At 44.8% G+C, this 16375-nt stretch overlaps 2 protein-coding genes across 2 annotated transcripts in view; both read right to left on the bottom strand.

Annotated features, from left to right (window-relative positions):
• The window catches only part of LOC115139589 (gamma-aminobutyric acid receptor subunit rho-2-like), a 44839-nt gene extending 30667 nt beyond the window's left edge, over positions 1–14172 (bottom strand). The window contains exon 1 of the mRNA XM_029677146.2: positions 11264–14172. Within this exon, the coding sequence (XP_029533006.1) occupies positions 11264–11382 (119 nt within the window). The 5' untranslated portion in view covers positions 11383–14172. The remainder of the gene's footprint in view (positions 1–11263) is intronic.
• A 94-nt stretch (positions 14173–14266) lies between these two features.
• The window catches only part of ube2j1 (ubiquitin-conjugating enzyme E2, J1), a 28985-nt gene continuing 26876 nt past the window's right edge, over positions 14267–16375 (bottom strand). Inside the window, exon 8 of the mRNA XM_029677145.2 lies at positions 14267–15679. Coding sequence (XP_029533005.1) covers positions 15413–15679 — 267 coding nt within the window. The 3' untranslated portion in view covers positions 14267–15412. The remainder of the gene's footprint in view (positions 15680–16375) is intronic.

Here is a 16375-nt window from a genome sequence, read left to right as displayed (position 1 = left end):
GAATCTTTTTTAATACTGAACAAATGATCGAAATGGCAGGCTACTTTGACACTGACAAACTGGGAATCTGAGATCAATAAAAACAACCTTGTCTTGAATCCATAAATAGCCTAGGCCTAGGTGTGTTGAGACACATATTTTTGGCTGCAATATGAGGACTACCCTGACTCCCTCTTTTTACTGGGCATCAATCCACAACTAGGCTATTTTTAAAAAAATCTGTTGATCCTCTGAGGCTAAATAATAGGCCTTCTTGTGGTGTAGTAGACTATTCTGAATTATTTCATTTATTTCTGAAGATGTATTTAAATTGATCAGGGGTGCTGCAGTTCCTTCAAAACCCTTCTGGCGAGTAAATAAATGATTGAGTGCAACGCTGGCTCATGTCTATCAGAGTAGAGAGGGTGAAAGATCATATAAAGTTTATCTCATTCCAGTTCAAATAAAATCAAAAGTCACATGCGCTGAATATAACAGCCGTAGTAGACCTTACGGTGAAACGCTTACTTACAAGCCCCTAACCAACAGCGCAGTTTAAAAAAATATGGATAAGAATAAGAGAAAAGTAACATCGTAATTAAAGAACAGCAGTAAAAAATAACAATATATATACAAGGGGGTGCCGGTACGGAGTCAATGTGTGGGGGCACCAGATAGTTGAGGTAGTATGTACATGTAGGTAGAGTTAATTAAAGTGACTATGCATAGATGACAACAGAGAGTGGCAGTGGTGTGGAGAGGGGAGGGGGGAGGAGCGATGCAAATAGTCTGGGTAGCCATTTGACTAGATGTTCAGGAGTCTTATGGCTTGGGGGTAGAAGCTGTTTAGAAGCCTCTTGGACCTAGACTTGGCGCTCCGGTACCGCTTGCCGTGTGGTAGCAGAGAAAACAGTCTATGACTAGGGTGACTGCAGTCTTTGACAATTTTCAGGGCCTTCCTCTGACACCGCCTGGTATAGAGGTCTTGGATGGCAGGAAGCTTGGCCCCAGTGATGTTCTGGGCCGTTCGCACTACCCTCTGTAGAGTCTTGCGTTTCGGAGGCCGAGCAGTTGCCATACCAGGCAGTGATGCAACCAGTCAGGATACTCTCGATGATGCAGCTGTAGAACCTTTTGAGGATCTGAGGACCCATGCCAAATCTTTTCAGTCTCCTGAGGGGAATAGGTTTTGTCATGCCCACTTCACGACTGTCATGGTGTGCTTGGATCATGTTAGTTTGTTGGTGATGTGGACACCAAGGAACTTGAAGCTCTCAACCTGCTCCACAGCAGCCCCGTCAATGAGAATGGGGGCGTGCTCGGTCCTCTTTTGCCTGTAGTCCAAAATCATCTCCTTTGTCTTGATCACATTGAGGGAGAGGTTGTTGTCCTGGCATCAAATGGCCAGGTCTGTCTCGTTGTTGTCAGTGATCAGGCCTACTACTGTTGTGTCATCTGCAATTTTAATGATGGTGTTGGAGTCGTGCCTGGCCGTGCAGTCATGAGTGAACAGGGAGTACAGGAAGATGCTGAGCACCCACCCCTGAGGGGCCCCTGTGTTGAGGATCAGCGTGGTGGATGTGTTGTTACCTACCCTTACCACCTGGGGGGCGGCCCGTCAGGAAGTCCAGGATCCAGTTGTAAAGGGAGGTGTTTAGTACCGGGGTCCTTAGCTTATGATGAGCATTGAGGGCACTATGGTGTTGAACGCTGATCTGTAGTCAATGAATAGCATTCTCACATAGGTGCTCCTTTTGTCCAGGTGTGAAAGGGCAGTGTTGAGTGCAATAGAGACTGCATCATCTGTGGATCTGTTGGGGCGGTATGCAAATTGGAGTTTGTCTATGGCTTCTGGGATGATGGTGTTGATGTGAGCCATGACCAGCCTTTCAAAGCACTTCATGGCTAGGTTAGGCAGGTTACCTTAGTGTTCATGGGCACAGACACTATGGTGGTCTGCTTAAAACATGTTGGTATTACAGACTTGGCCAGGGAGAGGTTGAAAATGTCAGTGAAGACATTTGCAAGTTGGTCAGCGCATGCTCGCAGTACACGTCATGGTAATCCGTCTGGCCCTGTGGCCTTGTGAATATTGACCTGTCTAAAGAGCTTACACACATCGGCTGCGGAGAGCGTGATCACACAGTCTTCCAGTACAGCTGGTGCTCTCATGCATGTTTCAGTGTTATTTGCCTCGAAGCGAGCATAGAAATAGTTTAGCTCATCCGGTAGGCTCATGTCACTGTGCAGCTCCCGGCTGTGCTTCCCTTCGTAGTCTGTAATGGTTTGCAGGTCAAAATCAAATCAAATCAAATTTTATTTGTCACATACACATGGTTAGCATATGTTAATGCGAGTGTAGCGAAATGCTAGTGCTTCTAGTTCCGACAATGCAGTGATAACCAACAAGTAATCTAACTAACAATTCTAAAACTACTGTCTTATACACAGTGTAAGGGGATAAAGAATATGTACATAAGGATATATGAGTGAGTGATGGTACAGAGCAGCAAACAGTAGATGGTATCGAGTACAGTATATACATATGAGATGAGTATGTAGACAAAGTAAACAAAGTGGCATAGTTAAAGTGGCTAGTGATACATGTATTACATAAGGATGCAGTCGATGATGTAGAGTACAGTATATACGTATGCATATGAGATGAATAATGTAGGGTAAGTAACATTATATAAGGTAGCATTGTTTAAAGTGGCTAGTGATATATTTACATCATTTCCCATCAATTCCCATTATTAAAGTGGCTGGAGTTGGGTCAGTGTCAATGACAGTGTGTAGGCAGCAGCCACTCAATGGTGGCTGTTTAACAGTCTGATAGCCTTGAGATAGAAGCTGTTTTTCAGTCTCTCAGTCCCAGCTTTGATGCACCTGTACTGACCTCGCCTTCTGGATGATAGCGGGGTGAACAGGCAGTGGTTCGGGTGGTTGATGTCCTTGATGATCTTTATGGCCTTCCTGTAACATCGGGTGGTGTAGGTGTCCTGGAGGGCAGGTAGTTTGCCCCCGGTGATGCGTTGTGCAGACCTCACTACCCTCTGGAGAGCCTTACGGTTGAGGGCGGAGCAGTTGCCGTACCAGGCGGTGATACAGCCCGCCAGGATGCTCTCGATTGTGCATCTGTAGAAGTTTGTGAGTGCTTTTGGTGACAAGCCGAATTTCTTCAGCCTCCTGAGGTTGAAGAGGCGCTGCTGCGCCTTCTTCACGACGCTGTCAGTGTGAGTGGACCAATTCAGTTTGTCTGTGATGTGTATGCCGAGGAACTTAAAGCTTGCTACCCTCTCCACTACTGTTCCATCGATGTGGATAGGGGGGTGTTCCCTCTGCTGTTTCCTGAAGTCCACAATCATCTCCTTAGTTTTGTTGACGTTGAGTGTGAGGTTATTTTCCTGACACCACACTCCGAGGGCCCTCACCTCCTCCCTGTAGGCCGTCTCGTCGTTGTTGGTAATCAAGCCTACCACTGTTGTGTCGTCCGCAAACTTGATGATTGAGTTGGAGGCGTGCGTGGCCACGCAGTCGTGGGTGAACAGGGAGTACAGGAGAGGGCTCAGAACGCACCCTTGTGGGGCCCCCGTGTTGAGGATCAGCGGGAGGAGATGTTGTTGCCTACCCTCACCACCTGGGGGCGGCCCGTCAGGAAGTCCAGTACCCAGTTGCACAGGGCGGGGTCGAGACCCAGGGTCTCGAGCTTGATGACGAGCTTGGAGGGTACTATGGTGTTGAATGCCGAGCTGTAGTCGATGAACAGCATTCTCACATAGGTATTCCTCTTGTCCAGGTGGGTTAGGGCAGTGTGCAGTGTGGTTGAGATTGCATCGTCTGTGGACCTATTTGGGCGGTAAGCAAATTGGAGTGGGTCTAGGGTGTCAGGTAGGGTGGAGGTGATATGGTCCTTGACTAGTCTCTCAAAGCACTTCATGATGACGGAAGTGAGTGCTACGGGGCGGTAGTCGTTTAGCTCAGTTACCTTAGCTTTCTTGGGAACAGGAACAATGGTGGCCCTCTTGAAGCATGTGGGAACAGCAGACTGGTATAGGGATTGATTGAATATGTCCGTAAACACACCGGCCAGCTGGTCTGCGCATGCTCTTAGGGCGCGGCTGTGGATGCCGTCTGGGCCTGCAGCCTTGCGAGGGTTAACACGTTTAAATGTCTTACTCACCTCAGCTGCAGTGAAGGAGAGACCGCATGTTTTCGTTGCAGGCCATGTCAGTGGCACTGTATTGTCCTCAAAGCGGGCAAAAAAGTTATTTAGTCTGCCTGGGAGCAAGACATCCTGGTCCGTGACTGGGCTGGGTTTCTTCTTGTAGTCCGTGATTGACTGTAGACCCTGCCACATGCCTCTTGTGTCTGAGCCATTGAATTGAGATTCCACTTTGTCTCTGTACTGACGCTTAGCTTGTTTAATAGCCTTGCGGAGGGAATAGCTGCATTGTTTATATTCGGACATGTTACCAGACACCTTGCCCTGATTAAAAGCAGTGGTTCGCGCTTTCAGTTTCACGCGAATGCTGCCATCAATCCACGGTTTCTGGTTTGGGAATGTTTTTATCGTTGCTATGGGAACGACATCTTCGACGCACGTTCTAATGAACTCGCACACCGAATCAGCGTATTCGTCAATATTTTCATCTGACGCAATACGAAACATGTCCCAGTCCACGTGATGGAAGCAGTCTTGGAGTGTGGAGTCAGCTTGGTCTGACCAGCGTTGGACAGACCTCAGCGTGGGAGCCTCTTGTTTAAGTTTCTGCCTGTAGGCAGGGATCAACAAAATGGAGTCGTGGTCAGCTTTTCCGAAAGGGGGCGGGGCAGGGCCTTATATGCGTCGCGGAAGTTAGAGTAACAATGATCCAAGGTTTTACCACCCCTGGTTGCGCAATCGATATGCTGATAAAATTTAGGGAGTCTTGTTTTCAGATTAGCTTTGTTAAAATCCCCAGCTACAATGAATGCAGCCTCCGGATAAATGGTTTCCAGTTTGCAAAGAGTTAAATAAAGTTCGTTCAGAGCCATCGATGTGTCTGCTTGGGGGGGATATATACGGCTGTGATTATAATCGAAGAGAATTCTCTTGGAAGATAATGCGGTCTACATTTGATTGTGAGGAATTCTAAATCAGGTGAACAGAAGGATTTGAGTTCCTGTATGTTTCCTTCATCACACCATGTCTCGTTAGTCATGAGGCATACGCCCCCGCCGCTCTTCTTACCAGAAAGATGTTTGTTTCTGTCGGCGCGATGCGTGGAGAAACCCGTTGGCTGCACCGCATCGGATAGCGTCTTCCCAGTAAGCCATGTTTCCGTGAAGCAGAGAACATTGCAGTCTCTGATGTCCCTCTGGAATGCTACCCTTGCTCGGATTTCATCAACCTTGTTGTCAAGAGACTGGACATTGGCAAGAAGAATGCTGGGGAGTGGTGCGCGATGTGCCCTTGTCCGGAGTCTGACCAGAAGACCGCTACGTTTCCCTCTTTTTCGGAGTCGTTTTCTTGGGTCGCTGCATGCGATCCATTCCGTTGTCCTGTTTGTAAGGCAGAACACAGGATCCGCGTCGCGGAAAACATATTCTTGGTCGTACTGATGGTGAGTTGACGCTGATCTTATATTCAGTAGTTCTTCTCGACTGTATGTAATGAAACCTAAGATGACCTGGGGTACTAATGTAAGAAATAACACGTAAAAAAACAAAAAACTGCATAGTTTCCTAGGAACGCGAAGCGAGGCGGCCATCTCTGTCGGCGCCGGAAGTATCCGGTGTCCTGCCATATCCAACGAGCGTCAGAGCCGGTCTAGTACGACTCAATCTTAGTCCTGTATTAACGCTTTGCCTGTTTGATGGTTCGTCGGAGGGCATAGCACGATTTTTTTATAAGCTTCCGGGTTAGAGTCCCGCCCCTTGAAAGCAGCAGCTCTAGCCTTTAGCTCAGTGTGGGTGCTGCCTGTAATCCATGGTTTCTGGTTGGGGTATGTACGTACAGTCACGGTGGGGACGACGTCATCGATGCACTTATTGATGAAGCCAATGACAGATGTGGTGTACTCCTCAATGCCATTGGAGGAATCCCGGAACATATTCCAGTCTGTGCTAGCAAAACAGTCCTGTAGCTTAGCATCTGCTTCATCTGACCACTTTTTTATTGATCTAGTGCTTCCTGCTTTAATTTTTGCTTGTATGCAGGAATCAGGAGGATGGAATTATGGTCAGATTTGCCAAATGGAGGGCGAGGGAGAGTTTTGTATGCATCTCTGTGTGTGGAGTATACGACGGATCATTGCTTTATTTTTAAAGTCAATTAAGAAACAAATGATTATTTACAGTGACAGCCTAGGAACAGTGGACTGCTTTATTCAGGGGCAGAACGACAGATTTTTACCTTGTCAGCTCGAGGATTCAATCTAGCAACCTTTCGATTACTGGCCCAAAGATCTAACCACTAAGCTACCTGCCGCCCCACAGTTATAGGTTCCATCTCTAACAGGAAACCGAGCCCAGAATGAATAAGAGTAAGAACACAGACTTTACAACACACGTGTGACTTTTTTAAATATGATCAATTGGCGGGAATTCTGAAACCAAGATATGGATGTTGCGCAATGGACGAAACAGCAATGGAAGTTATGGTTAACATTCCTGGGCCAGGTTTCCTGATAGTGATTGAATTTAGGTTTACTAGTGTTTAAACGATGCATCATTCCAGACTGGTCTCATAGACTAGATGTAACATAGTAAACGTCAATCCGGGACACCCAAATTAGCATGATGTTATGTTTGGTATGGTTACATAAGATATAAGGTTACCTAAGGTAAAAACAAAAAGACAGTGGTTGGTTAGGCTGACTCTGGATGGCTGGACAGACAGACGGGCAGGCATATAATACAAATGTCTAGGAATCTAAAGGTTGTGTGTTCAAATCTCATCCTGGGCAACTACTTACTGCTACTTAGTGTGTTAGCAAATGTTAGCCACAACATGTTAGAATTTGTAACATTTCATATGTTTAGAAATGTTGTAACATATCGTAGATTTCGCTAAATTGTAAAATATCATACGAATTGTAATTCGTAACATACCATACAAAATGGATGATCCACGCATTAATAGGAGGCCAAAAAAGCATCAAATGACGTAGAGCTGATCTACAAGTAGTCTGATGTAGGCATTAGATTACGAGCGTTTTCAAGTACAATGTTAATAACGACGGTTTTAGGAAACAGATCTGAGATTTAGCGATGCTCCTTCGAAGGTTCTAATGATGAACTTAGCCTTAAGATGCTTTTGGGAAACCGGGACCTGATCTTAATTATTATTTTTTTCTGTCATGTTCAAGGTGTGGTGTCAGGTGTTTTTTTTTATCAGCATTGAGACTTGAGCTTTGCTGTTTATGGGCCATTTGTCTGCATGAGCATAACTGCAATGTGTGTGGGTGTATGTGCCCTCAGAGAATCAAGAGAAACATGCTTTGCTGTCAAAGTGAGTTTATCTAACCCGCATGATACGTTTGTCGTTTGAGGATAATATGGGTGGAAGTTCGTTTCCATACTCTGTAAACATTATATGTTCTGTGGGTATAAAGTTAAGGGAAGACAGGGAAGACTGTTCCGAACAGACCCCCATCTATTTAGGCATTTTGCACCAGTTTCAAGGGCAGGGGCGGACTGGCCATTTGGCATTTCAAGCAAATGCCAAATGGGCTGGTCCATTTTTAGCCCAAGAGGGCATGTCTAACTTGGGTTTGTAGCTCAAAATTTGGTTTAGGCTAATAATGAGAGCCTCATGGAAAGAATTGGGCCTGTGTTGGGGCCGGTGTGGGAGCGTCAAGGAAAGGAATGGGCCGTTGTGTTAGAAATGCCAGGGCCAATTTCTGTTCAAGGCTCTCCCAAAATAGAGGGGGTTGCAATTATTGAGTAAATGGAGGCAAATTAGGCCATCAGACAACCAATTAGACCGTGCCAGCCTTCGCAGTGTATCCAGGTATGCACACTTGGTGTTTGTGATTTTGCACAATTAACCTTTGTGTTGTCTTAAGGGTAAAACATGACCAGCCACTATGTTTAACAGCAGAGAAAACCCCCTAAATGATATTTTTTCAACTTGAAATTTGATGACTTTCCTAGAGTGACCGCAACATTAGAAAAAGTTAAACATCGTCTTTGTTCATATTTCCATGAAAGCTGTACACCACCAGGGTACAAAGATTGGTCTTAGGGTCATTTTTGACCTGGCAGTTATAAAATCATTTAACCACACCACAAAAACCACAAAGACACACACACACACACACACACAAAACAAAAGCTTTAATGTGCATGTGCAGCATCTCCACTCCACGACCACACACATGACTCAAGTTCACAGACAAAATAAAAACCATTTCAGGCAAAATAAACATTTCAGACAAAATAAACATTTCTTGAAAGCATTTGGAGGGTTTCCGTAAATATGGAGACAACTGGAAAGGGATGGATGAGATTGACCTGCGTGCCTACATTGGGTGTGTATAGGTCCCGAGGCGAGGCTACATGTAGTATCTGCGATGCAGAGAGTGGAAGGGCGATTGTCCATGCCACGATGCAACTGAAAGTCTTTCACACATTCTCAAGAATGTTATGATTTGATAACCATGAGTCAAGACCTGCAAGTCTGGGAAGTCACAGGGAAGTCGACCACCGGAGGCCTGGAGAGGAACCAGCGGATGTGGGTTGTGCTTGATGTCACAGATGGATTGAGGCACAATGTCACGTGTGACAATTTCTTCAACTCTTATGAACTCAGCCAGCAGCTCCTGAAGAGGAAGATCACCATGGTTGGCACAGTTAAAAAGAACAAGCCTGAGCTCCCACCTGCACCCCTCGAAACAAGGGGGAGAGAGGCCTTCTCATTAAAGTTTGCCTTCACCCCCACCACCACTCTAGTTTCTTACCTCCCATAGAGGAACAAGAATGTGGTCCTCCTGGGCACACTGCGCAAAACAGCTGAGATCCGTGATCGTGAGGACAGGAAGCCAGCCATCATCCTGGACTACAACCACAACAAAGGAGGTGTGGACAACCTGGACAAGGTTATTGGAACTTACAGCTGCAGGAGGATGACTGCCCGCTGGCCCCATCTTCCATAAAATCATTGATGTGTCCTCATACAATGCCTTCGTGATATGGAACAAGATCAACACTACCTGGATGCCTGATAAGCGGAACAAGAGGAGGGAGTTCCTGGAGAAGCTGGGAAAGGCACTTGTAACCCCACACATTCAAAGAAGGGAGCGCGTCCCCCATGCAGCAGCTTCTACAGCGCTTGTGAAAGCTGTTCAGGGGGCTGAATCTTGTCCTGATCCACCTGAGGCTGCAGCTGGGCCAGGCAAGAGGAGGAGATGCCAATTCTGCCCCCCAAAGGACTGTAAAACAAATACTATGTGCTGCACATGGGAGAAATACATCTGCAAAGTCCATGCACACACACTTGCATACTGTCCTACGTGTGCTAATTACAGGTGATTGATTTGTTCTTCAAGTTTTTTTTTGTATCAATTATCTTATTTTATTCTTATTTGTTGTTGTTGTTGTTTATACACCTTGTGGGTGGGGGCAATGGTTAAAAAATGGGAGAAGACTAGTATTTTGTAGTTGAATTCCTCATTGTACAGTATATAAGAACATATCACTATGTTGCCAAAAAAGTTCAAGACTGTTATTGTTTCCCTTCAATAAAATGCATTCAAAACTACTTTCTGCACATATCTGCTACTTTCTTAGGCTATACAAGTGCTACCTCTTGCTAAAAAAAAGTAATGTTTACACCTATGCAGTACCTTTAGCAATAATAATAACTAACCTCTACTTTAGCAAAAAAAACTATTATGAAGGGTGTGTCGTAATAAAAACCAGTGATGTCCACTGATTTAAATGCAGTCGTTCTGCATTGTGAAGAGGTTGTTTCTTCATGCAAAATAGATTTGGGGTTTAAAATTCAACTAAGATGCTTTATTTTAGGGGTTTAGTGAAGGTGGGTCATTTTTTTTAAACCCTTGAGACAAGGGTAGTATACATAATGTTAAGACAACACAAGAGTTAATAATGAACCGCACATTCTCCCCTGCCACTTCATGCTATAGGGGTTGATTTGTAATAATGAACCGCACATTGTCCCCTGCCACTTCATGCTATAGGGGTTGATTTGTAATAATGAACCGCACATTGTCCCCTGCCACTTCATGCTATAGGGGTTGATTTGTAATAATGAACCGCACATTGTCCCCTGCCACTTCATGCTACAGGGGTTGATTTGTAATAATGAACCGCACATTGTCCCCTGCCACTTCATGCTATAGGGGTTGATTTGTAATAATGAACCGCACATTGTCCCCTGCCACTTCATGCTACAGGGGTTGATTTGTAATAATGAACCGCACATTGTCCCCTGCCACTTCATGCTATAGGGGTTGATTTGTCATTGTAATCCTATAACTGTCTACTGGACAAAAATGTCTCATGTTATAACTAAATATACAAGAATAACATAATTGGTTAGTTACTTGTAATACAGCGGGGGATCCTGAGAACCCGATTAATCCACTGTCCCCATGGAATTGTTAAATCTGTTAAATCTTGCAGATTACATGAACCATGTTCTGCCCTTACTGAAGCCTACTTCAAGTGCATTTGAGAGCTTTGTGTCATTGAACAGTCTCGCAGTGGGATCGCGTCTCATTTCACAGATAAGATTATTAACAATGACGGAACACGTAACTGGTCATCTGAAGGGGAGAACGGCACAAGTCAGTGAAGCACGATGCAGAATAATGATGCAAAGTTCAGATGAATGGCATGGATGATCACACTTGCAGATAGTGATGATTCATGACATCTCTGCTCATGCAGAGTCCATCCATTGATTGCATCCTTCCATCATATGCGCACTGCGCTCTGGATCATCTTTACGCACGGGCACCGTGCGTGTTCGAGTCGAGACCACCCCACGGAGGCTAATATTTGCATACAGTCTCGGTGTTAACGACTATAACGGGTTTAACATTACTGAAACGAGCCATAAATAATTTATGTAAAAAATGAGGTCAAATAAATAGCCCAGTATTAGGCTACATCAAACGGAACGTAGGGTTCCACAAGTGTGACATTTAACCAAAGAAACAAAGAAAGGGGATGGCATGAAGACCTCCAGTTGTTTTAAAGTGCAAACGAAAGAGTGAAAGATGGAAACACATTTGGATGGACTCTCAAAAAGGGTAAGGATCCAGGTACTTACGCGCCATGCTTGTAAGATTCCACCGCCCCGGACCACCGCCTTTTCCTACTTTTGTGCTTTCGGCATTCCCCGATAAGTATCAAGCAAAAAAGTAAAAACAAAAACTTAATATAAGGCATTATGTGTAAAAACTCAAAAGTCTTCGAATGAGTGAAGCGATCCCTTTAATCCACGTCCGCAATGGTTTGAGCATTGTAGCATATTTTGTTCCCAAGCATTGTAGTGAGGCAGTTTGCCGGTTGAATAAGTAACAACGACTGTTCACGAGGCCAAGCGGCTTGTCCCGCTTATTGCTCCCTGATTGGTCCACGGTCTACAGTGGTTGGTTTCCAAGCGCTCCAAACCAAGGCACCGAGCGCGCAGCTTCAGCAACAGCTCTTGTTTAGCTACAGTATAATGACATGACCACAATCCAGGGTGTCCGTGTGAAGTTGATTGGCAACCATTTCACGGTGGGAAGACGTTTACATGACACAGGGAATCCTCGATCAACTGATGTAAGGATTCTCACAGGTGTCTGGCGCTTGTCGAAAAACCACAACGTAGATATATGGCGCCTGTTCTTATTAAACCTCTCAGTAACAACTCAGAAAGCACTATTCATGTCACTATAATATAACAGGCATGGAATCAAGTATTTCAACAGCAAGTGCATATCCTAATATACAGTGCATTCAGTATTCAGACTTTCTCTTCACTTTTTCCACATTTTATTACTGTTGCAGCCCTATTCTAAAATCGATTAAATTAAATGTTTTCCTCAATCTACACACAATACCACATAATGACAAAGCGAAAACAGTTTAGACATTTTTGCAAAACCCCCTGAAAAACACATTAATTACTTAACTATTCAGATCCATTGAGACTCAAAACTGAGCTCAGTTGCAACCTGTTTCCATTGATCACCCTTAAGATGTTTATACAACTTGGAGTCCACCTGTGTTAAATTAAATTGATTGTACATGATTTGGAAAGGCACACACCTGTCTATATAAGGTCCCGCAGTTGACAGTAAATGTCAGAGCAAAAACCAGGCCATAAGGTTGAAGGACTTGTCCGTAGAGCGCAGAGACAGGATGGTGTAGAGGCACAGATCTGGGGAAGGGTACCGAAACATTTATGCAGCATTGAAGGTCCCCAAGAACACAGTGGCCTCCATCATTCTTAAATGGAAGAAGTTTGGAACCAACAAGACTCTTCCTAAAGCTGACCGCCTGGCTAAACTGAGTAATCGGGTGAGAAGGAGCTTGATCAGGGAGGTAACCAAGAACCCGATGGTCACTCTGACAGAGCTCCAGAGTTACTCTGTGGAGATAGGAGAAACTACCAGAAGGACAACCATCTGTGCAGCACCACCAATCAGGCCTTTATGGTAGAGTGGCCAGACGGAAGCCACTCAGTAAAAAGCACGACAGCCCGCTTGGAATTTGCCAAAAGGGACCTAAAGGATTCTCAGACCATGATAAACAACATTCTCTGGTTTGATGAAACCAAGTTTAAACTCTTTGGCCTGAATGCCAAGTGTCACGTCTGGAGGAAACCTGGCACCATCCCTACGGTGAAGCATGGTGGTGGCAGCATCACGCTGTGGGGATGTTTTTCAGTGAAAGGGACTGGGATACCAGTCAGGATCGAGAGAAAGATGAACAGAGCAAAGTAGAGAACCTTTGATGAAGACTGGGGTGAAGGTTCACCTCCCAACAGGACAACGACCCTAAGACCACAGCCAAGACAACGCAGGGGTGACATTGGGACACGTCTCTGAATGTCCTTAAGTGGCCCAGCCAGAGCCCGGTCTTGAACCTGATCGAACAGCTCTGGAGAGACCTGAAAATGGCACCATCCCTACGAGAGTTTCAAGTTCCTTGGTGTCCACATCACCAACGATCTATCATGGTCCAAACACACCAAAACAATCATGAAGAGGGCACGATTTGGCATGGGTCCTCAGATCCTCAAAAAGTTCTACAGCTGCACCATCAAGAGCATCATGACCGGCTGAATCACTACCTGGTATGGCAACTGCTCGTCATCTGACCGTAAGGCGCTACAGAGGATAGTGCGTACGGCCCAGTACATCACCGGGGCTAAGCTTCCTGGAATCCAGGCCCTATATAAAAGGCGGTGTCAGAGGAAAGCCCATAACATTGACTCCAGTCATAGACTGTTTTCTCTGCTACTGCACAGCAAGCGGTACCGGAGCACCAAGTCTAGGACCAAAAGGCTGCTTAACAGCTTCATAGTTACTTCCCCCCTACCTACATGTACAAATCACCTCTGACCTGTACCCCCGCACACAGACTCAGTACCTGTACCACCTGTATGTAGCCTCGTTATGGTGTTCCTTTTTATCATTTTTAAACTTCTGTTTACTTAAATATTTTCTTAACTCTTCTTGGACTGCACTGTTGGTTAAGGGCTTGTAAAGCATTTCACGGTAAGGTCTACACTTGTTGTATTCGGCGCATGTGACAAAGTTTGATTTGAAAATAGCTGTGCAGCGACACTCCCCATCCAACCTGACAGAGCTTGAGAAGATCTGCAAAGAATGAGAGAAACTCTCCTAATACAGGTGTGCCAATCTTGTAGCATCATACCCAAGAAGACTTGAAGCTTTAAATCACTGCCAAAGGTGCTTCAACAAAGTACTGAGTAAAGGGTCTGAATACTTATATAAATGTGTCATTTAAGTACATTTGCAAGCATTTCTAAAACTCTGTTTTTGCTTTGTCATTAAGGGGTAGCGTGTGTAGATCAATGAGGGAAAAACACATTTAATACATTTTAGAATAAGGCTGAAACTTAACAAAATGTCAGAAGTCAAGGTCTGAATACTTTTCAAATGCACTGTACATCTTTTAGATAAAACTTACTGGATGATGAAATGTGATCCTTTATGTGTACATGTGTATCAACTCTCCAGATTACTGAATGGTTTGTGCAGAGATGGATAACTAAGTGTTACTTTCAGCCATCCGTCATGACACAGAAAGAAATAAGAAAATTCCAAGGCATTTATTTTCTGATACAATGTTCAAACCTACTGTATGTATGGTTCAAATACAGTCTGAAGAGATGGATATATGTCTAAATTACATCTTGAGACATGAATCAAGCTGTCTTATATGTTTCAAACTTAGAGGCCCTATTCTGGTCATTTGATTTGCTCTGAAGTAAAATGTGCACACAACATTTAAACCTCTGCATTAGTCCCCAATCCTATTTCTTTTGAGGACTTAAAGATAGGCTATAGTCGTACAGTCTCTTAAAATCTCCCTTTCCTTTAAGCTCATGAAATTGAGTGACAAGGAGTTGGCAAGAGAGCAGAAACAGACTGGCACTCAGGCTATAAGATTGACAGAGTATGTATACTAGCTAGGTTGTATCTGCTATTGCAAAGTAGGAGCAGCCAGAGCATTGGCTAGGCAGTCAGATATGTAAACGACATAACAGTTGAGCAGAAATTGTTAGCATCTTATCTGTATACAAAATGTTAATCATATTGCTTCCCTTTGCACAATTAAATAATAATTTTGAGACAAACTATTTAATAGCCTTCATTGTTTACATGTTATATGACAGTATTGTCTTGTTTAAATATTGAGAGCAAATCAGCAATTCCTATGATAAACAGATGCCTGACAAATTAAAAAGGAGAGCTAGAGCAGACCTGGGTTCAAATATTATTTGAAATAATTTCACATATTTTATCTGTGGTTGCTTGAGCTTGCCTGGCTACATGTCCCAATATAATAATTCCAAAACAAAAAACAACTGGCATCCCAGGCAGGCTAGAGCAAAAACAAAGTATTTGAAAGATTTTAAATAGTATTTGAACCCAGGTCTGATACAGTGTCTCTCCTCTGGGGAGGTTTAGATACAATACTCCCATTCTAAAAAATGTAGTACACTCTAGAGTCAATTCAAAGTAATAGAAGACACCTTGGGAGGTGTTGTGGTGGAGTCAACCCCATCCTCCACAGGAATGAAAGTTACCCTCATTGTAAACCAAGCCCTCTTTGAAGCCCACGGTAAAGAAAAAGTCAGTTTGTTGCCAGCTAGGGTGTCAGGTCAGGTGATAGGAGGGGCGGTTGACTCACTCGACTCAGGGGGTTGGTGGGGCTGGGGAGGTTAAGGTTAGTTTTGTCACAGCTCGTAGTCAAACTTGTACTCGTTGGTTAGGTAGACCCTGCGGAAGATGAGGGCAGCCAGAAGCAGGGCGAGCACCACGATGAGCACCACAGAGCCCGTATGGCTGGTGTCCTGAGGAGGGTGGGGGGCGGCGGTGTGGGGGAAAGTGGGCCTGCTGGGGGGCTCTATCTGGTCTCTCTGTTGCTGCTGGGCCCGGCGCTGGTGGGTGCTGGAGGCTGGTGGACTCGTCTCCTCCTCACTGGGAGGTGGAGCCGCCTCGGCCTGCAGGGAGCACAGCATATCATATACAGGATCAGACAGTGGACACATACACACACTGCATTTATTTTTTTTACCTTTATTTTACTAGGCAAGTCAGTTAAGAACAAATTCTTATTTTCAATGACGGCCTAGGAACAGTGGGTTAACTGCCTGTTCAGGGGCAGAACGACAGATTTGTACCTTGTCAGCTCGGGGATTCGAACTTGCAACCTTTCGGTTACTAGTCCAACGCTCTAACCACTAGGCTACCCTGCCACCCCGTGTGTGTGCATGAGCACACACACACACACACACACACTATGGGCCATCTTTCTAGAAGCACATCGGTTTTCCCACCACCAGAGACATGGTGTTACTACACAGCAAAACGCGTTTAATTCATGAGCTTCTCAGCAAATGTGCATATTGGTTCACAGTTGGTCTTGGGAACACTTAAGTTGCAGCCATGAAAATACACTACGGTCATAGCAACTAAAAAGGCTACCGTTGATGGTTTTAAAGGGGAAACAGTCTTATTTAAAGTTGCTTTAAAAGGTGATGACTAAACAAAGAGCAATAGGGTACAGCTCAGGTTTTACACAAGAGAGAGAGAGAAAGCTCAATCTCACGCCTCCTGGTTAGGGGATGGCTGCAGGCCAGGGAGGGCTGGCGCACAGAGAGACAGACACTGGGGGACAGAGTAGGGAGCAGTGAACA

This window comes from Oncorhynchus nerka, linkage group LG13 (assembly GCF_034236695.1).
Source record: "Oncorhynchus nerka isolate Pitt River linkage group LG13, Oner_Uvic_2.0, whole genome shotgun sequence".
Lineage (NCBI taxonomy): Eukaryota > Metazoa > Chordata > Actinopteri > Salmoniformes > Salmonidae > Oncorhynchus > Oncorhynchus nerka.
Note: the sequence above shows the minus strand (reverse complement) of the source record. Positions and strands in the feature narration are given on the sequence as shown.